Source organism: Coregonus clupeaformis, chromosome 5 (genome assembly GCF_020615455.1).
Source record: "Coregonus clupeaformis isolate EN_2021a chromosome 5, ASM2061545v1, whole genome shotgun sequence".
Classification (NCBI taxonomy): Eukaryota; Metazoa; Chordata; class Actinopteri; order Salmoniformes; family Salmonidae; genus Coregonus; species Coregonus clupeaformis.
This window is the reverse complement of record NC_059196.1, coordinates 42588780-42615456: the sequence shown is the minus strand read 5'-3', so window position 1 is coordinate 42615456 and position 26677 is coordinate 42588780. Positions and strand designations below refer to the sequence as shown.

The 26677-nt window shown below is 42.5% G+C and overlaps 2 protein-coding genes across 3 annotated transcripts in view; one reads left to right on the top strand and one right to left on the bottom strand.

The window, feature by feature from the left end:
- Window positions 1–2087: 2087 nt before the first annotated feature.
- On the bottom strand, window positions 2088–4089 carry LOC123484335 (E3 SUMO-protein ligase ZBED1-like). The gene is made up of 2 exons (XM_045214551.1): window positions 2909–4089; window positions 2088–2754 (listed from the first exon to the last, which is right to left on the bottom strand). Exons 1-2 carry the CDS (start codon window positions 4087–4089, stop codon window positions 2088–2090), a joined length of 1848 nt encoding a protein of 615 aa, XP_045070486.1.
- A 408-nt stretch (window positions 4090–4497) lies between these two features.
- Window positions 4498–26677, top strand: part of rcbtb2 (regulator of chromosome condensation (RCC1) and BTB (POZ) domain containing protein 2) — a 36952-nt gene continuing 14772 nt past the window's right edge. The window contains exons 1-8 of one of the 2 annotated variants that reach the window (XM_045214554.1): window positions 4498–4580; window positions 6417–6554; window positions 11184–11334; window positions 11564–11730; window positions 17944–18102; window positions 18925–19014; window positions 19851–19868; window positions 20055–20197. In XM_045214554.1, the coding sequence (XP_045070489.1) occupies window positions 6429–6554; window positions 11184–11334; window positions 11564–11730; window positions 17944–18102; window positions 18925–19014; window positions 19851–19868; window positions 20055–20197 (854 nt within the window). In that variant the 5' untranslated portion in view covers window positions 4498–4580; window positions 6417–6428. Of the gene's footprint in view, window positions 4581–6416; window positions 6555–11183; window positions 11335–11563; window positions 11731–17943; window positions 18103–18924; window positions 19033–19850; window positions 19869–20054; window positions 20198–26677 lie in introns of both variants that reach the window. The other variant, XM_041876759.2, reaches the window with a different exon arrangement.

The following is a 26677-nucleotide window of genomic DNA, read 5'->3' as shown; positions in this document are numbered from 1 at the left end:
GTAACATCTGACAAAAATATCTAAAAACACTGAAGCAGCAAACTTTGTGAAGACCAATACTTGTGTCATTCTCAAAACATTTGACCATGACTGTATTTTAGGCAATACTGTATATAAACCCTGGATTGCTGATGTATTGGCCATTGAGAGGCTTTGAAGCCAACGGTCGGCCATATTGGCACTCCCCAGTAGCAGCAGTCCTCCCTAGGAATGAATGGAATTCTACAGTATTTCAATTAAATGTTTCAAGGACAAAATTACATTTATTTAAGTATTGTTTTGTTGTAGTGGGGACAGTAACATTATGAATCTAAAAAAAATGATACATTTACAACTGCCAGGTCGCAGTTGTAAATGAGAACTTGTTCTCAACTGGCTTACCTGGTTAAATAAAGGTGATTTAAAAAAAAAAAAAAATTTAAATAAGGCAAATGTGTTGATATATTTTTTCATTTTTTATGTTTAGCTCACATAATTTAAAAGTATGCATTAAGGTGTCTGTAATAGAATAACCGTGGCAAAAACGAATGTAGACATGAATAAATTCATTTATATAGCTTCCAAAGCTTCTAGTGTATATATAAATCACTTATTTTAGGCTACTGGAAAGGAATGATTTCAAATAAAACCTGTAGCAGTGTGCCCATCAATCACCGTTTGCTGACGAATGCGCAGAACGGATGTGCTTGAATGTTGCTGGTGCTACGTTCAAGAGTCAGTAAAAAGAGAACGCCCACCGATCAAGAAATGAACTCGGCAGTCAACTTGTACTGTCTGAATAGTAGTGATGGGATGTTCCCCTCTTTTTACTGACTCTGATCTTTTCGACTCGTTCAGTTAAAAGAACGAATCTTTCGACTCATTTCGTTCATTTGAGTCAGTAATGCCCAGAGCACGCAGGACCCCCTACCGGTGAATGATGAACTCACACCTGCCTGCTGCCAACTCTGTAGCTCAATTGGTAGAGCATGGCGCTTGTAACGCCAGGGTAGTGGGTTCGATCCCCGGGACCACCCATACGTAAAAATGTATGCACACATGACTGTAAGTCGCTTTGGATAAAAGCGTCTGCTAAATGGCATATTATTTATATTATCAAACTCGTCATGATTTTACAAGCCTCTCGTTCACCACAAGGGGTTTATTGTAGCTGTTATTTGTGACTGAGACTTGTAAAAGTGTGCTTTAAACAATGTACATGTATTTATCGCTAGGCATACAAATAAATAGTATTTATTGATACATTTGAAACAAGGTCTAGTTGTGGCCGTAACCGGACTAGTTTGTGAACGACTCTTGGCGGAATGCATTGCTTGACTGCTATTAGGGTGATAAAGCACAATATCGTTCCAACTGCAGCACCCCAAACGATTCGTTCTCGAGTTCGTTGAGCAAAGGGAGGTATGTTTAGTGTATGTTTTGGTTCTACAAAGCTGTGTCCATCCTAACATTCAATTAATTGCATCCATTCTTGCACCATGCGATCATTTGTCAGTTCTAAACATGTATTATTCTTCTCTATGCTGTCTGCAGCATGATCTATTTTCCTGCACGCAGATATGACAGCCAGCTGTTGGTCGGAGCACATCTCCGGAGCGTGTATTTAACCCTGCTGTGGGATGAATTGGGGCCAGACAGCAGGTCAAACGAACGACTCACTCAGAAAAATGAATCATGACTCTCGAGTCAGTAAAAAGAGTCGTTCGCGAACTGCACATCACTGCTGAATAGTAATGATGGGAAGTTCGGCTCTTTTCTGAGAGCCGGCTCTTTTGACTCGGCTCCCAAAGAAGAGCCGGCTCTTTCGACTCCCGAACGGCTCTTTATTTAGGATCTTTTGTAGCCTATATTTTACCTTAACTTTGAAAAAAAATCATGGTTTATGTGTTGAAAACCCTTTTGCTTTCAGTGTTTTTATGAGAGACCTTATAATGCCTAATTCTGTGCATTTATTCTGTGACAAAACCACTCTTACATTTGTTTATTTCAATTAAACTTTTTTATTGCACAAATTAACAATAAACTTCAAACAAATCCACAGAACAGAATCAAAACCAGAACCAAACTCCAGCAAACAGCATTAGTCCTCAGGGCAGGTTGGCATTCAGGAAGATCAGATGCCTCAGCTTGGATGGGCTGATAGGCCTGATACGATTTCGCCTCTCCGTGAGTATCTGCCCTGTTTTGGAGAAGATTCTCTCAGAAGGAACTGATGTGGCAACAATACATAGTCTCCCCTCCATCACCTTCACCAGGAGTGGAAAGACTGAGGCCTTGGCCTGCCACCAGCTCAGTGGGTCTTCTGCTCTCTGGATGAGGGGCTCCTCAAGGTAGCTCCTCACCTCCATTATAGCATCAGCTGTCGGATTTCTCCTTGAAGCATCTCCTGTAGCTCTGTCATCAAAAAGCCTCCAAACAGCAGAGGTTTGCTGCTCCTCCTCCACTTGGCCCTGTAATGGTGGAGCTGGCTGGCTGCTGGGGGTGCATTTTGCTGCTGCTGCTGCACTAATCCTCTGAAGAGCTTCATCAACAGCTCTACGATCACTGAAGGCAAGTTTTTTAAACCTTGGATCCAATAAGGTAGTTTCTGAAAGGACAGTGTTGTACTCCATCCGCAGAAATTTGCGGTCCATGGCTGAACAAAGAGCTGCAACTAATTCCTTCACTTTCTGCACAGTTACTGTCCATTGGTTCTCGGCTGTCACCAGCTGCAGACCTTTGCAAAGCAGGAGCATTTTCGAGGCTGTGACATAGCTGAAGGAGAGAAAACAGCAACTTTTAGAATTTAGTTTTTTAAAAGTATGTGGCATATTATACGTGATGCATTATACTGTATGTGTTGTGTTTGCAATGTATAATAGTGACTGAATAGTAGTAGAGAAAACAATGCTTCAATGGTTCTAGGTACCTGTCTGCACTTATCTCCACAGTCACCTCCTGGAATGGTTGCAGGACGGCGCAGACCTCTTTCACCAGCTCCCATTCCTCTTGGCTTAATGGCTCAATAGATGCGTTGATGAGGGCCAGGGTGGAGATGATGGCATCTTTTATTTCAAGCATTCGTTTCAACATATCAAATGTTGAGTTCCACCTGGTGGCACACTCTTGTTTGGGCCTCAGTTCAGGAATCCCCATTTGGCGCTGTGTGGACTTTAGCTTCTGTGCTGCTACTGTGCTTTTGTGGAAAAACTCCACAACAGCCTTCACCTTATCCACGGTTGTTTTGATCACCTTCAGAGCATCTCTAACCACCAGGTTTAGTGTATGCGCCAGACATGGGTGATGGGTCCACTTCAAAACTTTTATGGCTTTGGTGATGTTTGCAGCATTATCACTCACACAGCACACCACTTTGTCCTCTACTTGCCACTCTTTTGCCACTCTTAGTAGCTCCACTGCCAAGTTTTCTGCAGTGTGTCTGTCGGTGAACTCGAAGCAGTCCAGAAGGCAAGATGTCATCTTGTAATCTTCAATAAAGTGGCAAGTGACAGACATGAAAGAGCAGGTTGTTCTGGAGGTCCAGCAGTCAGTTGTCAGGCAAACTGATGGAGCTTTTGTCACCCTTTCTTGCCATAATGCACGTTCTGTGTCATATAGTTTTGGGATCATTGTTTGGGAAAGTGTTTTTCTACTGGGTAGAGTGTATGTGGGATTTAGGGCTTTGACAAAGTTTTTCATTCCTTTGTCCTCCACAATGGAAAAGGGTTGAAAATCAGAAGCTACCATTTTAGCCAACTCATCATCAATACTGTGCTGTTTGGCTGGGGTCATCAGTTTAGGTAAAAACTGACTTATTTTGCTTTGAGTTGCAGTAGGAGAGGTTATACTTGCACGCATGGGGATGGCAGTAGACGTTACAGCAGCTGTTGTTCTGGTATGAGACACACCAGGATCAGTAGATGGTGAGCTGGCTTGCCCTCTCTCCTCTAACTGCACTGTAGGATGGACAGTTCTTGTATGTCTATGCAGGTTTGTGGTGGAACCTGCTCTTATAGTGACCTTCGTTTTGCAGTGAAGGCACTCTGCTTTCTTGTTCCCAATATCTTTAAACTGCAGCCAGATGCTGCTTCGCTTTCTAGTGTCACTCATAGTTAAACGACACGACAATGCAAGACGCACACACGCTCCTCAGTCCGCTCTGTCTCTCTCTTCACTTGCAGTGGAGTCAAGTGGTGTGTCTGCCCCGCCCCCTCTCTGTTTACACATCCTTAATTCTCACGTGAATGCCGCATGCTGGTCGCCATGCTGGCCAATCATAACAGACCTCTGTGAAAGTGAAACCTAAGCAGCGAATGGGCAAAAAACTGGGAGCCGGCTCTCACTCGATGCGAGCCGGCTCTTCTGATTCACTACAAAGAGCCGGCTCTCAGAGCCGATGCTTGTGCGCATGACCCATCACTACTGAATAGCAAAGAAGCTTCCTCGGCCAGAGAAGGGATCGGCACGGTTGGTTAGCTAGCACCTGTCTTCCGGAAATCTGATCGCTTTTACTCGATTTGCCATATGAAAATGTTAAGGAGTCGCCGATATCGCTGTCTGACACAACGACATCGTTGACGAATAGCACAACAACGCCGGTGGTAAGCTATGCTAGCTAGCTAGCGTACGCTACTTTAGCTTATTTTAGAAAACAATACCTTCGGCATCCTTGTCTGAGTCTTGTTGACGTTGGTGACAGTCAGCTAGTCATAGCAGGAACCTCTACAATGACAGTCAATAACTAAGCAGTTTTTTAGTGTGTTGTTGTTGGCGTTTATTTACCCACCACAGTTTCTAAATGACGTGTTTCTGCGGCTGAGTTTAGCTAAGCCAACGTCGCCATGACATCGCCTACAAGTGTGATCGGGGATTTCAGTTTCTGCATATCTCCATACTGTAACTGTCCTTAGCCACAGTAGCTAACGTTTGGGAAATAGTGTTCGGGATAAAACTCAACGATTTCCGATGGGGCTGAGCGGCGACTAGAGTGGGTAGACTGGAGCTCCGTTACACAGGGAATAGATAGCCTCTACGAATCCCAGAGTAGAAGACTGGAGCTCCGTTACACAGGGAATAGATAGCCTCTACGAATCCGAGAGTAGAAGACTGGAGCTCCGTTACACAGGGAATAGATAGCCTCTACGAATCCCAGAGTAGAAGACTGGAGCTCCGTTACACAGGGAATAGATAGCCTCTACGAATCCGAGAGTAGAAGACTCCTCTCCGGTCTCTAACATGTAGGCTCCCCTTTTGAGAACAGTCCAATCACAAGTCAGACTGTTGAATAAACTTCATTTGAATGTACTTTTACCTGTTGTCTGCTGATTTGAGACTTTATGTAGGAGGTAATCTGAGACAAATTATCCACACAGTAGTGTTCTTAAACCGCCTTTCAGTGTGCTGGTCTGTATTTCAGGGCTCATCTGTAAAAGAGACATTTACATTTACATGTTTGTCATTTAGCAGACGCTCTTATCCAGAGCGACTTACAGTTAGTGAGTGCATACATTTTTCATACTCCTTGGATTCAGTATGACTCCCTGATAAAATAAAGGTTAAATAAATAAAAATGTCGGTTTGTACCCTTACAAAAAAAGTGCCGTTTTGAAACTGCAGTTGACTGTGGTATTTTGGATGCAGTAATTGCAGAATTACTGCAATGGAACTGCAGTTGTACTGCTCTCTGACTGCAATCTTTTTCCGTAAGGGTATTTCTGGTTTGTATTTTCAATGCTGACGGAATTCGCACGCGATTTGCACAATATGTTAATGTCCCGAATTTAACCGAAACACAGACAAAAGTTGTCCCACGTAATCAGCTGGCAAATTTCACAAGCACTTCCAGCTGATTGCGAGGGAACACGCTTTGGTCGACAACGTTCGGTTACATTCAGCTATTGTTTACATGTTGTGCATCGTGAAATCCGTCAGCAGATGAAAAATACAAGCAACAGAACCTACTGGCACATAACCTACCGGCACACTTTCCCGTGGTTACCCTATCTCCCTACCTCCTACTGCCAAAAGGACCAACAGCACGGACAACCGGTAAAGTACGTTTAAATATCATTATATTCAACATTCTGGCTTGTACAGACTTGCGTCTTTTTTTTACAGCGACTTCTTTCAGACTAGGGTGCAGACTAGGGTGCCATTTGGGATGCAAACTTACATTCTGACACTTAAACTCTCCTTACTCACTCTAAACTGACACTGTTATGATTACTGATAAATCCACTAGACTGTCTGTCTCGAAATTCCCCCTGGCATTCCTGTGTTGACAGATTTACTTCCTTCGAATTATTATTATGTTGTTTGTGTGAACCAACCGTTTTCATTTCGTCAGTGATTCAACAACTGATGTTGCTAAATTATTCTATGATGATGATGGATGGTAGCGTGTGTGTGTGTGTAATGTCTCTGTCTGTTTACCCTAGTTGAGTAGTAGTATGCTGGACGTGGGGAAGTGGCCAGTGTTTGCTCTCCTGCCTCCAGAGGAACTGCGTCTGATAAGACAGGCCTGTGTGTTCGGCAGCGCTGCCAACGAAGCCCTCTATGTCACCGTCAACGATGAGGTACGCTCAGCACCAGAGGCTGCAGACAGACACGGTGTACTTAACAAATGGCACCCTATTCCCTATGTAGTTCGCTATTTTTGACAGTTACTTACCAAATGGCACCCTATTCCCTATGTAGTTCACTATTTTTGACATATACTTACCAAATGGCACCCTATTCCCTATGTAGTTCGCTACTTTTGACATACAGTACCAGTCAAAAGTTTGGACACACATACTAATGTAAGTGTTTTTCTTAATTTTTTACTATTTTCTACATTGTATAAATAATAGTGAAGACATCAAAACTATGAAATAACACATATGGAATCATGTAGTAAACAAAAAAGTGTTAAACAAATCAAAATATATTTTATATTTGAGATTCTTCAAATAGCCACCCTTTGCCTTGATGACAGCTTTGCACACTCTTGGCATTCTCTCAACCAGCTTCATGAGGTAGTCACCTGGAATGCATTTCAATTAACAGGTGTGCCTTCTTAAAAGTTAATTTGTGGAATTTCTTTCCTTCTTTAATGCGTTTGAGCCAATCAGTTGTGCTTTGACAAGGTAGGGTTGGTATACAGAAGATAGCCCTATTTGGTAAAAGACCAAGTCCATATTATGGCAAGAACAGCTCAAATAAGCAAAGAGAAACGACAGTCCATCATTACTTTAAGACATGTAAGTCAGTCGATCCGGAAAATTAAGAACTTTGAACGTTTCTTCAAGTGCAGTTGCAAAAACCATCATGCGCTACGATGAAACTGGCTCTCGTGAGGACCGCCACAGGAAAGGAAGACCCAGCGTTACCTCTGCTGCATAGGATAAGTTCATTAGAGTTATCAGCCTCAGAAATCGTCAATTCACTGCACCTCAGATTGCAGCCCAAATAAATGCTTCACAGAGTTCAAGTAACAGACACATCTCAACATCAACTGTTCAGAGGAGAATGCGTGAATCAGGCCTTCATGGTCGAATTGTTGCAAAGAAACCACTACTAAAGGACACCAATAAGAAGAGGAGACTTGCTTGGGCCAAGAAACACAAGCAATGGACATTAGACCGGTGGAAATCTGTCCTTTGGTCTGATGAGTCCAAATTTGAGATTTTTGGTTCCAACCGCTGTGTCTTTGTGAGATGCAGAGTAGGTGAACGGATGATCTCCGCATGTGTGAAGCATGGAGGAGGAGGTGTGATGGTGTGGGGGTGCTTTGCTGGCGACACTGTCAGTGATTTATTTAGAATTCAAGGCACACTTAACCAGAATGGCTACCACAGCATACTGCAGCGATACGCCATCCCATCTGGTTTGCGCTTAGTGGGACTATCAATTGTTTTTCAACAGGACAATGACCCAAAACACCTCCAGGGTGTGTAAGTGCTATTTGACCAAGAAGGAGAGTGATGGAGTGCTGCATCAGATGACCTGTCCTCCACAATCACCCGACCTCAACCCAATTGAGATGGTTTGGGATGAGTTGGAACGCAGCGTGAAGAAAAAAGCAGCCAACAAGTGCTCAGCATATGTGGGAACTCCTAACTATAGCCTACTACTATTATGTAAAAGACAAGCTCAAAGTTATATTCTAACACAGTCCGACAGGCCTAGTGTTTATGAAATAATTGTGTTTAGTACTTGGCCTAGTAGGCTACTTGTGGCAATGTAAAGGCTAGGCCTGACCGTAATCACCAGCAGGAAGATGACTGGAAACAGAGAGGCCTTGTTGTTTGGCACACTGAGGCAGTGAGTTCCAAATGGCACCCTATTCCCTACATACAGTGCCTTGCAAAAGTATTCAAACCCCTTGGATTTCTTCACATTTTATTGTGTCACAGAGTGGGATTCAAATTGATTTAATTGTCATATTTTTGTCAACAAGCTACACACAATACTCTGTCAAAGTGGAAGAACATTGTTATGTAAAAAAAAAAGATTGATTAATAGAAATTTAAATAACAAAAATATAGTCGTTGCATAAGTATTCAGCTTCCTGAGTCAATACGTGTTAGAAACCTTTGGCATCGATTACAGTTGTGAGTCTTCTTGGTTAAGTCTAAGAGCTTTGCACACCTGGATTGTACAATATTTGCCCATTATTCTTTTCAAAGTTCTTCAAGCTCTATCAACTTGGTTGTTGAATATTGCTAGACAGCCATTTTCAAGTCTTGCCATAGATTTTCAAGCCGATTTTAAGTCAAAACTGTAACTAGGCCACTCAGCACATTCAATGTTGTCTTGGTAAGCAACTCCATTGTATATTTGGCCTTGTGTTTTAGGTTATTGTCCTGCTGAAAGGTGAATTTGTCTCCCAGTGTCTGTTGGAAAGCAGACTGAACCAGGTTTTCCTCTAGGATTCTGCCTGTGCTTTGCTCTTTTCCGTTTCTTTTCATCCTGAAAAACTCCCTAGTCCTTGCCGACGACAAGCATACCCATAACATGATACAGCCACCACCATTCTTGAAAATATGAAGAGGTACTCAGTGATGTGTTGTGTTGGATTTGCCCCAAACATAACGCTTTGTATTCAGGACATAAAGTATATTTCTTAGGCACATTTTTTGCAGTTTTACTTTAGTGCCTTATTGCAAACAGAATGCATGTTTTGGAATATTTTTATTCTGTACAGGCTTCCTTCTTTTCGCTATGTCATTTAGGTTAATATTGTGGAGTATCTACAATGTTGTTGATCCATCCTCAGATTTATCCCATCACAGCCATTAAACTCTGTAACTGTTTTAAAGTCACCGTTGGCCTCATGGTGAAATCCCCTGAACGGTTTCCTTCCTCTCCAGCAACTGAGTTAGGACGGACGCCTGTATCTTTGTAGTGACTGGGTGTAATTAATTAATAACTTCACCATGCTCAAAGGGATATTCAATGTGTCAAGGCGTCGGTGTGATGCGGTAGGACGAAGTGCTAATCCAAAAAACGTACTTTACTTGTAGGTAACGTAAATAACATAACCTCCACGTAGGGAGGGAACAAAACCCGCTCACAATACGACAACCAAAACACGAACAAACACACAGTGTGAGCCAGAGGGTTAAATAGGGAAAACATAATTACGTAATGGGAAACGGGTGTGACCAATACAGACAAAACAAGTAGAACATAGAAACATGGATCGGTAGCGGCTAGTACTCCGGTGACGACGAACGCCGAAGCCTGCCCGAGCAAGGAGGAGGAGGGGCAGCCTCGGCTGAATTCGTGACACAATGTCTGCTTTTTTTTATCTTTCTCCATCTACCAATAGGTGCCCTTATTTGCGAGGCATTGGAAAACCTCCCTGGTCTTTGTGGTTGAATCTGTGTTTTGAAAATTCACTGCTCGACTGTTGGACCTTACAGATAATTGTATATGTGGGGTACAGAGACGAGGTAGTCATTTAAAAAAGAATGTTAAACAGTATTATTGCACACAAAGTCAATGCAACTTATTATGTGACTTGTTAAGCACATTTTTGCTCCTGAACTTATTTAGGCTTGCCATAACAAAAGGGTTGATTTACTTATTGACTTAAGACATTTCAGCCTTTCATTTTTAATTAATTTGTACAAATTTTGAAAAACTCAATTCCACTCTTACATTATGGGGTATTGTGTGTAGGACAATGACACAACATCTCAATCCATTTTAAATTCAGGCTGTAACACAACAAAATGTGGAAAACGTCAAGGGGTGTGAATACTTTCTGAAGGCACTGTATGGGGGGGGAAGAGGAAGGGGTAGTCATTCAAAAATCATGTCCCCTATTATTTCACACAGAGTGAGTCCATGTGACTTATTATGTGATTTGTTGAGCTACATTTTACTCCTGAACTAATTTAGGCTAAACAAGGGGGCTGAATACTTATGCAACGACTGTAAGTTATACATTTTAATAAATACAAAAAAAATAAAAATCTTCCACTTTCACATTAGAGTATTATGTGTAGATTGTTGACAAGAAATTACAAATCCAGTTTAATTCCACTTTGTAACACAATAAAATGTGAAGAAATCCTTGCAAAAGTATTTCGGATGAATACTTTTTGCAAGGCACTGTATAGGCAATAGGGTGTAATTTGGGACAGTGATAGTTCTAGAGACAGGGTTAAGCAGATAGTGGGGCTATATTTAGCCCTGTAAAGCAGATAGTGGGGCTATATTTAGCCCTGTAAAGCCAGTACAAGCCCTGTTTTGATCCATGTGAAAGCCTCCAGTTCATGTCTGACTGCGTCTTCACACACTGATCCATTTGTTTTTCTCAGAGGGACCCAGTTTACAGCCAGACAATGTTTCTTTCTTTTTATCATGCAGTGTCTTTATAAACACAAAACTATGACAATTTGTTGTCATAGTAGCACCCAGACTAAACTTATTCTAAGGTCTTTCAACAAAATTTTCTCCATGCATGCTTTTTAGTTCAAGCATAGGATTAGCCTGGGTCCGGGAAACGGGCCCTAGATGTTTATCATGGAAATAATGTGATAAGAATGAGTTATGGGGACAAAAAAAACATGCCTAATATAGTTTTACGATCCTTTTTAGCTCATAGAAATCAAGCAGAGCCATATGAGCTCTGGTCAAAAAGTACTGCACTCTACAGGGAATAGGGTGTCATTTGGGACTCAACCAAGCTGTCTTGCTCCTCCATTGTACAGGTGTTCGCCCTGGGCACAAACTGTAGTGGCTGTCTGGGTCTGGGGGACCTCCAGAGCACCATAGAACCCCGCAGGATCGACGTGCTATGTGGGAAGAAGATAGTCTCTCTGAGCTACGGAACAGGACCACATGTAGTCATCGCTACTGCCGGTGAGATGAGACGGTCTAAATCATGTTTGGTACATGTGTTGCTTGTTAAAGTGGGATTCCCCATATATTTTTGTATGTTTTTTTGTCAAGAAATAGATTCTGTATTTTCCCTGAGTATAAGGTAGACATTGGATTGAGGTTATATCTTACAACAAGTGGTTTAATTCTGACCTATAAATGTGGATATTTGTCAACTAAATCAAATCAATCTATTATATGCGCTGTGTAGATGGAGAGGTGTTTGCCTGGGGCCACAATGGTTACAGCCAGCTGGGCAATGGGACCACCAACCATGGCCTGACCCCAGCTCAGGTCTCCACTAACCTGCTCAACAAGAGGGTGACTGAGGTGGCCTGTGGCTCTCACCACACCATTGCCCTCACTACCGACGGAGAGGTAGGATGCATCCCAAATTGCACCCTATTTCTTATAGTGCATCACTTTTGACCAGGGCCCATAGTTATGGGCTATTACCAGGGTACAGGAAGTAGAAAATAACATGGCTATATACAGGAAGTAGAAAATAACATGGCTATATACAGGGAGTAGAAAATAACATGGCTACAAACAGGAAGTAGAAAATAACATGGCTATATACAGGGAGTAGAAAATAACATGGCTATATACAGGGAGTAGAAAATAACATGGCTACATACAGGAAGTAGAAAATAACATGGCTATATACAGGAAGTAGAAAATAACATGGCTACATACAGGGAGTAGAAAATAACATGGCTACATACAGGAAGTAGAAAATAACATGGCTACAAACAGGAAGTAGAAAATAACATGGCTATATACAGGGAGTAGAAAATAACATGGCTATATACAGGGAGTAGAAAATAACATGGCTATATACAGGGAGTAGAAAATAACATGGCTATATACAGGAAGTAGAAAATAACATGGCTATATACAGGAAGTAGAAAATAACATGGCTACAAACAGGAAGTAGAAAATAACATGGCTATATACAGGGAGTAGAAAATAACATGGCTATATACAGGGAGTAGAAAATAACATGGCTATATACAGGAAGTAGAAAATAACATGGCTATATACAGGAAGTAGAAAATAACATGGCTATATACAGGAAGTAGAAAATAACATGGCTATATACAGGAAGTAGAAAATAACATGGCTACATACAGGAAGTAGAAAATAACATGGCTATATACAGGAAGTAGAAAATAACATGGCTACAAACAGGAAGTAGAAAATAACATGGCTATATACAGGGAGTAGAAAATAACATGGCTATATACAGGGAGTAGAAAATAACATGGCTATATACAGGAAGTAGAAAATAACATGGCTATATACAGGAAGTAGAAAATAACATGGCTATATACAGGAAGTAGAAAATAACATGGCTATATACAGGAAGTAGAAAATAACATGGCTATATACAGGAAGTAGAAAATAACATGGCTATATACAGGAAGTAGAAAATAACATGGCTATATACAGGAAGTAGAAAATAACATGGCTATATACAGGAAGTAGAAAATAACATGGCTACATACAGGGAGTAGAAAATAACATGGCTATATACAGGAAGTAGAAAATAACATGGCTATATATAGGGAGTAGAAAATAACATGGCTATATACAGGAAGTAGAAAATAACATGGCTATATACAGGAAGTAGAAAATAACATGGCTATATACAGGGAGTAGAAAATAACATGGCTATATACAGGGAGTAGAAAATAACATGGCTATATACAGGAAGTAGAAAATAACATGGCTATATACAGGAAGTAGAAAATAACATGGCTATATACAGGAAGTAGAAAATAACATGGCTACATACAGGGAGTAGAAAATAACATGGCTATATACAGGAAGTAGAAAATAACATGGCTATATACAGGGAGTAGAAAATAACATGGCTATATACAGGGAGTAGAAAATAACATGGCTATATACAGGGAGTAGAAAATAACATGGCTATATACAGGAAGTAGAAAATAACATGGCTACAAACAGGAAGTAGAAAATAACATGGCTATATACAGGGAGTAGAAAATAACATGGCTATATACAGGAAGTAGAAAATAACATGGCTACAAACAGGAAGTAGAAAATAACATGGCTATATACAGGGAGTAGAAAATAACATGGCTATATACAGGAAGTAGAAAATAACATGGCTACAAACAGGAAGTAGAAAATAACATGGCTATATACAGGGAGTAGAAAATAACATGGCTATATACAGGAAGTAGAAAATAACATGGCTACAAACAGGAAGTAGAAAATAACATGGCTATATACAGGAAGTAGAAAATAACATGGCTATATACAGTGTTACAGGCTTTGGTTTTTCCATTAATAGAGTTTGCACGTGGGGCGCACAGATTGGTGTCATCTCGTTAGTGGGAAGTTGTTTCACCAGTATGAAAAACGTATGCACTCACTAACTATAAATCGCTCTGGATTAGAGTGTCTGATAAAATGACTAAAATGTAAATGTAAATGCTGGCCCAGGTGATATTTAAGAGTGGCTGGCCCAGGTGATATTTAAGAGTGGCTGGCCCAGGTGCTATTTAAGAGTGGCTGGCCCAGGTGATATTTAAGAGTGGCTGGCCCAGGTGATATTTAAGAGTGGCTGGCCCAGGTGATATTTAAGAGTGGCTGGCCCAGGTGCTATTTAAGAGTGGCTGGCCCAGGTGATATTTAAGAGTGGCTGGCCCAGGTGATATTTAAGAGTGGCTGGCCCAGTGCCCCGGTTGTCTTGATAGATGTGGAGCGTTAACACCTTTAGTTGTCTCTCCCTATTTGACTTCTAGAAAAACATGTTTTAATCTGATCTTTCCTGTTTTCATTTTGCTCCACTTTGTGGTTTGCTTCCTGTCTTTCAGTTTGTGGGTTTTTCTTGTCTTTGCCTCTTCTTGGGCAGATTTAGTGGGTCTCATGGTGGTCGTCTTTTAGGTCCCAGTTGTTGTTGCTAGTCAACCTCCAGTGGACCCCCCCATGAGTGTCTCTCAGAACCCCTCCTAAAACCCCACCTGTTATGTTTTGGTTGTCAGTGACTCTTTGTTAGTTCCCCCTTCTGTTTGAGTGACATTTTTTGGTATTCTTGCCGGGGAACGTAATAAAATGGGGGCTCATCCGGGATCCTGTTTCCCATGAGTGTGGTAGTCGCTCTAATCTCCTACTCTGGTGCTCTGCTGTGCCAAGCTATTTGAATGTTCAAAATACACTTTTGTGGTAGAGTTTCTGTCACTGACATCCACCCTGAGGGGTTATAATATTGGTGGAATCATTTTTAAATTTGCATAAACACACAGGTTAATAAAAATAAAACAAAGCCATGGACTTTAAGTTGGAAGCATTTGTGGAAAACCTTACATGGGAGATACTAGATAAATGTACGAAGGCGAATCTGCTCATTGCAAAGCATTATGACATCAAAGAGGCATCTGGCGATCCGAAAGCAGTAGTCAAAGAGTTGATCAGTACTGTTTTGGTGGAGGAGGAAATCCTCTCTGAGAGAGAGGCTGATAAAAAAGGGGTGCGACTGGTAGTGGGGTGAGTCCCGTAGACGTGCAACTGAGGGAGTTGGAACTAAAGGCAAAGTTGGAGCAACATCAATTAGAGTTGGAGCACAGGGAAAGACAAGATGAACATGAAGCCAAACAACAAGAAGGTGAACATGCCATTCAATTAAGAGAGAGAGATCTGTAAGCACTCCGAATCCAGTCAGGCTACCCTGCACCATAAACAGAGTTTGATCTTGGTCAGAACAGCCGGCTTGTACCGCCTTTCAACGAAAAAGAGGTGGGTGTATATTTAACTGGGTTGCCACATCCCTAAAATGGCCGCCAGAGATTGGGTCACTGCCCCTCCATAGTGTTCTGGTGGGAAAAGCTCAAAGAGTACGCCGCTTTCTCTCTTCACCAGAGCTCAGAGAGTACGCCGCTTTCTCTCTTCACCAGAGCTCAGAGAGTACGCCGCTTTATCTCTTCACCAGAGCTCAGATACTGACACTGATAAAAGCTGCTATCTTTCGGGCTTACAAGTTGGTCCCAGAGGCATAAAGACAACAGTTCCGTAAATTACGAAAGACAGAATCACAAAGCCATGTTGAGTTATGCAAGGAAAAAAGCATGTATTTTTGATCAGTGGTGTGGTTCTCAAGAGGTCAATGACCTTGAGGATTTTAAGACACTCCTACACTTCTCGAGCAATTTTAAGATTTGCCTTCACAAAAGGGTTGCTACCTACATTTATGAGCACAAGGATCTCACTCTTGAGAAAGCTGCAGTTCTTGCAAATGAGTTTGTGTTGACACATAAAACTATCTTCACAAACAAAGCACCCAGTAGTTCTCCCTACGCAAAAAGCAATCCAGAGAAGTCACCTCCTGGTGTGAGGTTTCGGGTCCTTTTCTACAGTGCCCAAAGAGATAGATCGGCAGGAAAATAGTTTCATATCCGCCAGTTTGTCATTACTGCCACATTTTGTCTCTCAGTGTCCTAAGTTGAAACAGAAAAATTAGAGTGAAAAAAAGGCAGTTTCTTCTTGTGGGAGCACTCCAGCTCATCAAGTCTGGTTGGGATTGGTGTATCTCCTGAATAAGATTTTGGATCAGATTTGTATGAACCCTTTGTTTCAGACGGGCTCGTGTCTCTGCAGAGTGGTGATGCTGTTAAGCAGCCGGTGAAGATACTGGGAGACACTGGGGGGGCAGCCCTGTCCTTCATGTTGGAGGGTGTTTTGCCTTTGTCTGACACTTCAGCAACTGGTTACAGTGTGTTAGTACAAGGCGTGGAGATTGGTTGCATGGAAGTTTCCGTTGTCGTTGGAGTGAGGCTTAGCCTACCGGTGAAGGGGGTCTCATTCATTTTGGGAAACGATTTGGCTGGAGGGAAGGTCGTGCCGAATCCTGTAGTTTGTAAGGAACCCGGAGTAGAGGAACCCGATGTGTTATCAGTAAAGTACCCTAGACTGTTCCCAGCGTGTGCTGTTACACCTGCTATGTCTAAGAAAGTCACCGGGAGCAAGTCTAGTGTTGAGGAGGATGTCAGAGATTCCCACCATAGCAAGTCTAGTGTTGAGGAGGATGTCAGAGATTCCCACCATAGCAAGTCTAGTGTTGAGGAGGATGTCAGAGATTCCCACCATAGCAAGTCTAGTGTTGAGGAGGATGTCAGAGATTCCCACCATAGCAAGTCTAGTGTTGAGGAGGATGTCAGAGCTCCCACCATGGGCGATCTGTCTGAGACGTTTATGGGTGATCCTGATTTCGGGGAAACCTCCTGAGTTGACCTCTCCTTGGAAAACCCCTGAAGCTGAAGAGGTTTCCTACAGCTGATTGCTGAACAGACTAAAGATGTTTCCCTCTCCCCTCCTTGAAGTTCGGGGGGGGGGGGGTTACTTTGACAGAGATGGTGTTCTAATGAGAAAATTCCATTCTCGCGCCACTTCCCGGGCAACATGATTGGCCCAGTGTATCTCAAATTGTCGTTCCAGTTAAGCTTCGACAAGAGATACTGAGTTTGGCTCACGATGGTAGTATGGCAGGCCATCTTGGGGTCAACAAGACGTATGACCGTAATTTCTTCTGGCCTGGTCTGAAACAGGATGTTGTGTCTTACTGTAAATCCTGTCGCGTTTGCCAGCTGACGGGTAAACCGAACCAAGCAGTACCGGCTGCACCCTTGCAGCCTATTTCCTGCTTTTGACAAACCTTTCAGCAGGGTTCTGGTGGATTGTGTTGGTCCTTTGCCCAAAGCCAAGAGTGGTAACCAGTTTCTCTTAACCATACTTTTTGGCTGCCATTCATTTCCCTGAGGCCATTCCACTGAGGAAAATCACGGCTCCCAGTATTGTTAAGGCCCTGGTGAAATTATTTTCAACATTTGGACTTCCGCAGGTAGTGCAGTCGGACCAAGGTTCGAATTTCATGTCAAAAGGTCTTCCAGCAAGTGCTACAGCAATTGGGTGTTGCCCATTGCCCCTCTAGTGTCTACCACAGGTTCTCTTGAGAGATTTCATCAGACTTAAATCATTCTCTCTACTATTATTCTGACATTTCAACATTCTTAAAATAAAGTGGTGATCCTAACTGACCTAAAACAGGGAATTTCTGCTAGGATTAAATGTCAGGAATTGTGATAAACTGAGTTAAAATATATTTGGCTAAGATGTATGTAAACTTCCGACTTCAACTGTATGCCCTCCCAGGCCCACCCATGGCTGCGCTACTGTCGCATGACTGGTCTTCCATAGATTAGGGCCTAATTAATATATTTCAATTGACTGATTTCCCTATGAACTTTAACTCAGTCAAATTGGTGAAATTGTTGCATGTTGCATTTATATTTTTGTTCAGTATAAATAGGATTTGAGGCAATTCAAACTGCCCAATGTGAACACGGCTTTTGTTAGATCCTTCTTCTGTTTGAGCGAAAATGTTGCTGTGGAACGTAACAGGGCGTACCGAGTCGATGTGCAGGGGGACGAGGTGATCGAGGTAGATGTGGACATAAGAGTTTGTATCTGTGTGCATCTGTTCTTAAATGTTCTGGTTTTGTTGTGAATTTCTTAGGTTCTGTGACCTTTTAACCTTTCCCTTTGCCCTCTGACATCTCCCCCCAGGTGTTTGCATGGGGCTACAACAACTCTGGCCAGGTGGGGTCGGGGTCGACGGCCAACCAGCCCACGCCCCGCAGGGTCAGCAGCTGTCTACAGAACAAAGTGGTGGTTAATATCGCCTGTGGTCAGCTCTGTTCCATGGCTGTGCTGGACAATGGAGAAGTAAGGATACTTTAAGTAGATACTTAATACAACGAGTATTGGGGCGGCAGGTAGCTTAGTGGTTAAGAGCGTTGTGCCAGTAACCGAAAGGTCTCTGGTTCAAATCCCCGAGCCGACTAGGTGAAAAATCTGTCTGTGCCCTTAAGCAAGGCACTTAACCCTAATTGCTCCTGTAAGTCGCTCTGGATAAGAGCGTCTGCTAAATGACTAAAAATTGTAATGTATTATGCGGTCATGTTAGAGTTAAGTCAAGGCCTAGTTTGTCTGAATGTCACAAAGAGAGTGGATGGAAATGTTACGCAATGTAAGAAATCAATGCATTTATCGGTAGTTCATTAAGTCCTAGCAGATGAGTCTGTTTTCATATTCAAGTATTGATTGGGCTGCAGGAAATAAAATGGCTGTCTAAAATAGATCATTTGTGCTTTTGAGAGAGGAAGACTGCAGATGCATCCAATGAAGTCAGTGAGTTAGGATGTAAACAGTCTCACTTTTAATGTTGTCATGTTTGGGCGACCCTGTCCCCTGTTGCTGTCTGTTTGACTCAGTGGGCCTATAACCCTGTCCCCTGTTGCTATCTGTTTGGGGACTATAACCCTGTCCTGTTGCTGTCTGTTTGACTCAGTGGGACTATAACCCTGTCCTGTTGCTATCTGTTTGACTCAGTGGGCCTATAACCCTGTCCCCTGTTGCTATCTGTTTGGGGACTATAACCCTGTCCTGTTGCTGTCTGTTTGACTCAGTGGGACTATAACCCTGTCCTGTTGCTATCTGTTTGACTCAGTGGGACTATAACCCTGTCCTGTTGCTATCTGTTTGCAGACCTATGGTTGGGGCTATAACTGCAACGGACAGCTTGGTCTGGGCAACAATGGGAACCAGCAGACCCCCTGTAGGATCGCAGCTTTACAGGGAGTCAACATTATACAGGTGAGGAGTCAACATTATACAGGTGAGGAGTCAACATTATACAGGTGAGGAGTCAACATTATACAGGTAGGGAGTCAACATTATACAGGTGAGGAGTCAACATTATACAGGTGAGGAGTCAACATTATACAGGTAGGGAGTCAACATTATACAGGTAGGGAGTCAACATTATACAGGTGAGGAGTCAACATTATACAGGTGAGGAGTCAACATTATACAGGTGAGGAGTCAACATTATACAGGTGAGGAGTCAACATTATACAGGTGAGGAGTCAACATTATACAGGTAGGGAGTCAACATTATACAGGTAGGGAGTCAACATTATACAGGTAGGGAGTCAACATTATACAGGTAGGGAGTCAACATTATACAGGTGAGGAGTCAACATTATACAGGTGAGGAGTCAACATTATACAGGTGAGGAGTCAACATTATACAGGTGAGGAGTCAACATTATACAGGTGAGGAGTCAACATTATACAGGTGAGGAGTCAACATTATACAGGTGAGGAGTCAACATTATACAGGTGAGGAGTCAACATTATACAGGTGAGGAGTCAACATTGTACAGGTGAGGAGTCAACATTGTACAGGTGAGGAGTCAACATTGTACAGGTGAGGAGTTAACATTATACAGGTGAGGAGTCAACATTATACAGGTGAGGAGTCAACATTATACAGGTAGGGAGTCAACATTATACAGGTAGGGAGTCAACATTATACATGTAGGGAGTCAACATTATACATGTAGGGAGTCAACATTATACAGGTAGGGAGTCAACATTATACAGGTAGGGAGTCAACATTATACAGGTAGGGAGTCAACATTATACAGGTGAGGAGTCAACATTATACAGGTGAGGAGTCAACATTATACAGGTGAGGAGTCAATATTTATACACAAGAAAGACGAGGGTAACATCCTATTGTTGGTTGTGCTGTGCAGGTAGGAAGATGCAGGGTAATGACATAGGAAGAAGGTCTGAATATGAATGTCCTGGTTATTTTCTGTGCCGTGCAGGTTGCTTGTGGCTACGCCCATACGCTGGCGCTGACAGACGAGGGCTTTATCTATGCCTGGGGGGCCAACTCTTACGGGCAGCTGGGGACAGGCAACAAGAGTAACCAGGCTGTCCCCACACTCATCAACACAGACAAGGAGAGGTGAGTTCCTCTGTCCCAGTCAGGACGGCCTCCAGGGCCCCAGGGTAGGACGGCCACCAGGGCCCCAGGGTAGGACGGCCTCCAGGGTAGGACAGCCTCCAGGGCCCCAGGGTAGGACGGCCTCCAGGGCCCCAGGGTAGGACGTGCCCCAGGGTAGGACGGGCCCCAGGGTAGGACGGCCTCCAGGGCCCCAGGGTAGGACGGCCTCCAGGGCCCCAGGGTAGGACAGCCTCCAGGGCCCCAGGGTAGGACAGCCTCCAGGGCCCCAGGGTAGGACAGCCTCCAGGGCCCCAGGGTAGGACGGCCTCCAGGTAGGCTTGGGCGGTATCTAGATTTCCATACCTTCATATTTTTCTGATGTCACGCGCCGCTATACAGTATTATCCTGGTTTGTTAATGGAACTTCCCTTTCTCCACTAGCGCTGCCATAGACATTAGCCGACGCATTGACACCCATAACACTTTAGTGAAGTTCTTGTGCACGCTGCAAAGAGATCTGTTAAACCCAGGTCCTGACCCTGTGCTCTGTGATCAGTAACCATCTCATGGCACCTATCACAAGTATAGAGGTGTTAACCCCGATGCCGACTACCAACCTGGTGAAATAAGGGTTAAATGAATGAATAGCCCCCGACTACCAACCTGGTGAAATAAGGGTTAAATGAATGAATAGCCCCCGACTACCAACCTGGTGAAATAAGGGTTAAATGAATGAATAGCCCCCGACTACCAACCTGGTGAAATAAGGGTTAAATGAATACCAGGCGGTAACCAGAGGTCACATCTCTTTGGGTCATCCAGTGGGTCACTCACAGGACCCCATGGATGTTGGGTCATCTATGGGCTAACTACCTCACAGGACCCCATGGATGTTGGGTCATCTATGGGCTAACTACCTCACAGGCAGCTGTGTACATGACTGGACCACATGGCTTGGTGCCTAGGGGCGGGGCTAGGAGACTGTGGCTCGTCTGCAGGGTGTGTCCATTACTATTAGTATTATTAGTATTATTATTGCAATCAATCGTATAAATTTTTTGATTATTATTGATCGCTGGCGTCTTGCCCTGGTGCTGCTAGCCTGAGGGTTATTTGGATTGATCCTCACATTGTCCTTGTCAAATTAAATGAACAAACTAATGTGCATGCAGGTGTAGCTAGTTGTAAATCAGAACTGTCATGACTGTTCTCTTGGTCTCATCTTCCCCGTACTGATACATACCATTCATTTGCAATAGCCCCGTTTATACCTGGCGCCAACATGGGTCCTTGGTCCTGATCTTGACAACATGGGGTTGGGGTTGGGGTGAAAAATCCCTGGAAGGGTTTAGGTGAAAATTGGGGTGGAAAACCCCTGGAAGAGTTTAGATTGGGGTGGAAAACCCCTAGAAGGGTTTAGGTGAAGGTTGGGTTGAGGTGCTCATTGGAATAAAACAACTAGTTCTTTGTATATTTATTTTCGCTATCTATTTTTTCTGAGCCTGTTTGCCTGTCTGCTAGTTTTGTTCCATAATGCTCAGCAAGCATCATTGGATCTATTGAATTCTAATGCTGCTCTTGTTCCATAATGCTCAGCCAGCATCATTGGATCTATTGAATTCTAATGCTGCTCTTGTTCCATAATGCTCAGCCAGCATCATTGGATCTATTGAATTCTAATGCTGCTCTTGTTCCATAATGCTCAGCCAGCATCATTGGATCTATTGAATTCTAATGCTGCTCTTGTTCCATAATGCTCAGCCAGCATCATTGGATCTATTGAATTCTAATGCTGCTCTTGTTCCATAATGCTCAGCCAGCATCATTGGATCTATTGAATTCTAATGCTGCTCTTGTTCCATAATGCTCAGCCAGCATCATTGGATCTATTGAATTCTAATGCTGCTCTTGTTCCATAATGCTCAGCCAGCATCATTGGATCTATTGAATTCTAATGCTGCTCTTGTTCCATAATGCTCAGCCACCATCATTGGATCTATTGAATTCTAATGCTGCTCTTGTTCCATAATGCTCAGCCACCATCATTGGATCTATTGAATTCTAATGCTGCTCTTGTTCCATAATGCTCAGCCACCATCATTGGATCTATTGAATTCTAATGCTGCTCTTGTTCCATAATGCTCAGCCACCATCATTGGATCTATTGAATTCTAATGCTGCTCTTGTTCCATAATGCTCAGCCAGCATCATTGGATCTATTGAATTCTAATGCTGCTCTTGTTCCATAATGCTCAGCCAGCATCATTGGATCTATTGAATTCTAATGCTGCTCTTGTTCCATAATGCTCAGCCAGCATCATTGGATCTATTGAATTCTAATGCTGCTCTTGTTCCATAATGCTCAGCCAGCATCATTGGATCTATTGAATTCTAATGCTGCTCTTGTTCCATAATGCTCAGCCAGCATCATTGGATCTATTGAATTCTAATGCTGCTCTTGTTCCATAATGCTCAGCCAGCATCATTGGATCTATTGAATTCTAATGCTGCTCTTGTTCCATAATGCTCAGCCAGCATCATTGGATCTATTGAATTCTAATGCTGCTCTTGTTCCATAATGCTCAGCCAGCATCATTGGATCTATTGAATTCTAATGCTGCTCTTGTTCCATAATGCTCAGCCAGCATCATTGGATCTATTGAATTCTAATGCTGCTCTTGTTCCATAATGCTCAGCCAGCCTCATTGGATCTATTGAATTCTAATGCTGCTCTTGTTCCATAATGCTCAGCCAGCCTCATTGGATCTATTGAATTCTAATGCTGCTCTTGTTCCATAATGCTCAGCCAGCATCATTGGATCTATTGAATTCTAATGCTGCTCTTGTTCCATAATGCTCAGCCAGCATCATTGGATCTATTGAATTCTAATGCTGCTCTTGTTCCATAATGCTCAGCCAGCATCATTGGATCTATTGAATTCTAATGCTGCTCTTGTTCCATAATGCTCAGCCAGCATCATTGGATCTATTGAATTCTAATGCTGCTCTTGTTCCATAATGCTCAGCCAGCCTCATTGGATCTATTGAATTCTAATGCTGCTCTTGTTCCATAATGCTCAGCCAGCATCATTGGATCTATTGAATTCTAATGCTGCTCTTGTTCCATAATGCTCAGCCAGCATCATTGGATCTATTGAATTCTAATGCTGCTCTTGTTCCATAATGCTCAGCCAGCATCATTGGATCTATTGAATTCTAATGCTGCTCTTGTTCCATAATGCTCAGCCAGCATCATTGGATCTATTGAATTCTAATGCTGCTCTTGTTCCATAATGCTCAGCCAGCATCATTGGATCTATTGAATTCTAATGCTGCTCTTGTTCCATAATGCTCAGCCAGCATCATTGGATCTATTGAATTCTAATGCTGCTCTTGTTCCATAATGCTCAGCCAGCATCATTGGATCTATTGAATTCTAATGCTGCTCTTGTTCCATAATGCTCAGCCAGCATCATTGGATCTATTGAATTCTAATGCTGCTCTTGTTCCATAATGCTCAGCCAGCATCATTGGATCTATTGAATTCTAATGCTGCTCTTGTTCCATAATGCTCAGCCAGCATCATTGGATCTATTGAATTCTAATGCTGCTCTTGTTCCATAATGCTCAGCCAGCATCATTGGATCTATTGAATTCTAATGCTGCTCTTGTTCCATAATGCTCAGCCAGCATCATTGGATCTATTGAATTCTAATGCTGCTCTTGTTCCATAATGCTCAGCCAGCATCATTGGATCTATTGAATTCTAATGCTGCTCTTGTTCCATAATGCTCAGCCAGCATCATTGGATCTATTGAATTCTAATGCTGCTCTTGTTCCATAATGCTCAGCCAGCATCATTGGATCTATTGAATTCTAATGCTGCTCTTGTTCCATAATGCTCAGCCAGCATCATTGGATCTATTGAATTCTAATGCTGCTCTTGTTCCATAATGCTCAGCCAGCATCATTGGATCTATTGAATTCTAATGCTGCTCTTGTTCCATAATGCTCAGCCAGCATCATTGGATCTATTGAATTCTAATGCTGCTCTTGTTCCATAATGCTCAGCCAGCATCATTGGATCTATTGAATTCTAATGCTGCTCTTGTTCCATAATGCTCAGCCAGCCTCATTGGATCTATTGAATTCTAATGCTGCTCTTGTTCCATAATGCTCAGCCAGCATCATTGGATCTATTGAATTCTAATGCTGCTCTTGTTCCATAATGCTCAGCCAGCCTCATTGGATCTATTGAATTCTAATGCTGCTCTTGTTCCATAATGCTCAGCCAGCATCATTGGATCTATTGAATTCTAATGCTGCTCTTGTTCCATAATGCTCAGCCAGCATCATTGGATCTATTGAATTCTAATGCTGCTCTTGTTCCATAATGCTCAGCCAGCATCATTGGATCTATTGAATTCTAATGCTGCTCTTGTTCCATAATGCTCAGCCAGCATCATTGGATCTATTGAATTCTAATGCTGCTCTTGTTCCATAATGCTCAGCCAGCCTCATTGGATCTATTGAATTCTAATGCTGCTCTTGTTCCATAATGCTCAGCCAGCCTCATTGGATCTATTGAATTCTAATGCTGCTCTTGTTCCATAATGCTCAGCCAGCATCATTGGATCTATTGAATTCTAATGCTGCTCTTGTTCCATAATGCTCAGCCAGCATCATTGGATCTATTGAATTCTAATGCTGCTCTTGTTCCATAATGCTCAGCCAGCATCATTGGATCTATTGAATTCTAATGCTGCTCTTGTTCCATAATGCTCAGCCAGCATCATTGGATCTATTGAATTCTAATGCTGCTCTTGTTCCATAATGCTCAGCCAGCATCATTGGATCTATTGAATTCTAATGCTGCTCTTGTTCCATAATGCTCAGCCAGCCTCATTGGATCTATTGAATTCTAATGCTGCTCTTGTTCCATAATGCTCAGCCAGCATCATTGGATCTATTGAATTCTAATGCTGCTCTTGTTCCATAATGCTCAGCCAGCATCATTGGATCTATTGAATTCTAATGCTGCTCTTGTTCCATAATGCTCAGCCAGCATCATTGGATCTATTGAATTCTAATGCTGCTCTTGTTCCATAATGCTCAGCCAGCATCATTGGATCTATTGAATTCTAATGCTGCTCTTGTTCCATAATGCTCAGCCAGCATCATTGGATCTATTGAATTCTAATGCTGCTCTTGTTCCATAATGCTCAGCCAGCATCATTGGATCTATTGAATTCTAATGCTGCTCTTGTTCCATAATGCTCAGCCAGCATCATTGGATCTATTGAATTCTAATGCTGCTCTTGTTCCATAATGCTCAGCCAGCATCATTGGATCTATTGAATTCTAATGCTGCTCTTGTTCCATAATGCTCAGCCAGCATCATTGGATCTATTGAATTCTAATGCTGCTCTTGTTCCATAATGCTCAGCCAGCATCATTGGATCTATTGAATTCTAATGCTGCTCTTGTTCCATAATGCTCAGCCAGCATCATTGGATCTATTGAATTCTAATGCTGCTCTTGTTCCATAATGCTCAGCCAGCATCATTGGATCTATTGAATTCTAATGCTGCTCTTGTTCCATAATGCTCAGCCAGCATCATTGGATCTATTGAATTCTAATGCTGCTCTTGTTCCATAATGCTCAGCCAGCATCATTGGATCTATTGAATTCTAATGCTGCTCTTGTTCCATAATGCTCAGCCAGCATCATTGGATCTATTGAATTCTAATGCTGCTCTTGTTCCATAATGCTCAGCCAGCATCATTGGATCTATTGAATTCTAATGCTGCTCTTGTTCCATAATGCTCAGCCAGCATCATTGGATCTATTGAATTCTAATGCTGCTCTTGTTCCATAATGCTCAGCCAGCATCATTGGATCTATTGAATTCTAATGCTGCTCTTGTTCCATAATGCTCAGCCAGCATCATTGGATCTATTGAATTCTAATGCTGCTCTTGTTCCATAATGCTCAGCCAGCATCATTGGATCTATTGAATTCTAATGCTGCTCTTGTTCCATAATGCTCAGCCAGCATCATTGGATCTATTGAATTCTAATGCTGCTCTTGTTCCATAATGCTCAGCCAGCATCATTGGATCTATTGAATTCTAATGCTGCTCTTGTTCCATAATGCTCAGCCAGCATCATTGGATCTATTGAATTCTAATGCTGCTCTTGTTCCATAATGCTCAGCCAGCATCATTGGATCTATTGAATTCTAATGCGGCTCTTGTTCCATAATGCTCAGCCAGCATCATTGGATCTATTGAATTCTAATGCGGCTCTTGTTCCATAATGCTCAGCCAGCATCATTGGATCTATTGAATTCTAATGCTGCTCTTGTTCCATAATGCTCAGCCAGCATCATTGGATCTATTGAATTCTAATGCTGCTCTTGTTCCATAATGCTCAGCCAGCATCATTGGATCTATTGAATTCTAATGCTGCTCTTGTTCCATAATGCTCAGCCAGCATCAT

Excerpts from the sequence above, each read along its gene's own strand:
- LOC123484335 (XM_045214551.1), bottom strand. The coding sequence starts at position 4,089 with ATGAGTGACACTAGAAAGCGAAGCAGCATCTGGCTGCAGTTTAAAGAT. Across the intron at positions 2,755-2,908 it reads GTGGAGATAAGTGCAGACAG|CTATGTCACAGCCTCGAAAA; the intron begins GTACCTAGAACC and ends TCTCTCCTTCAG.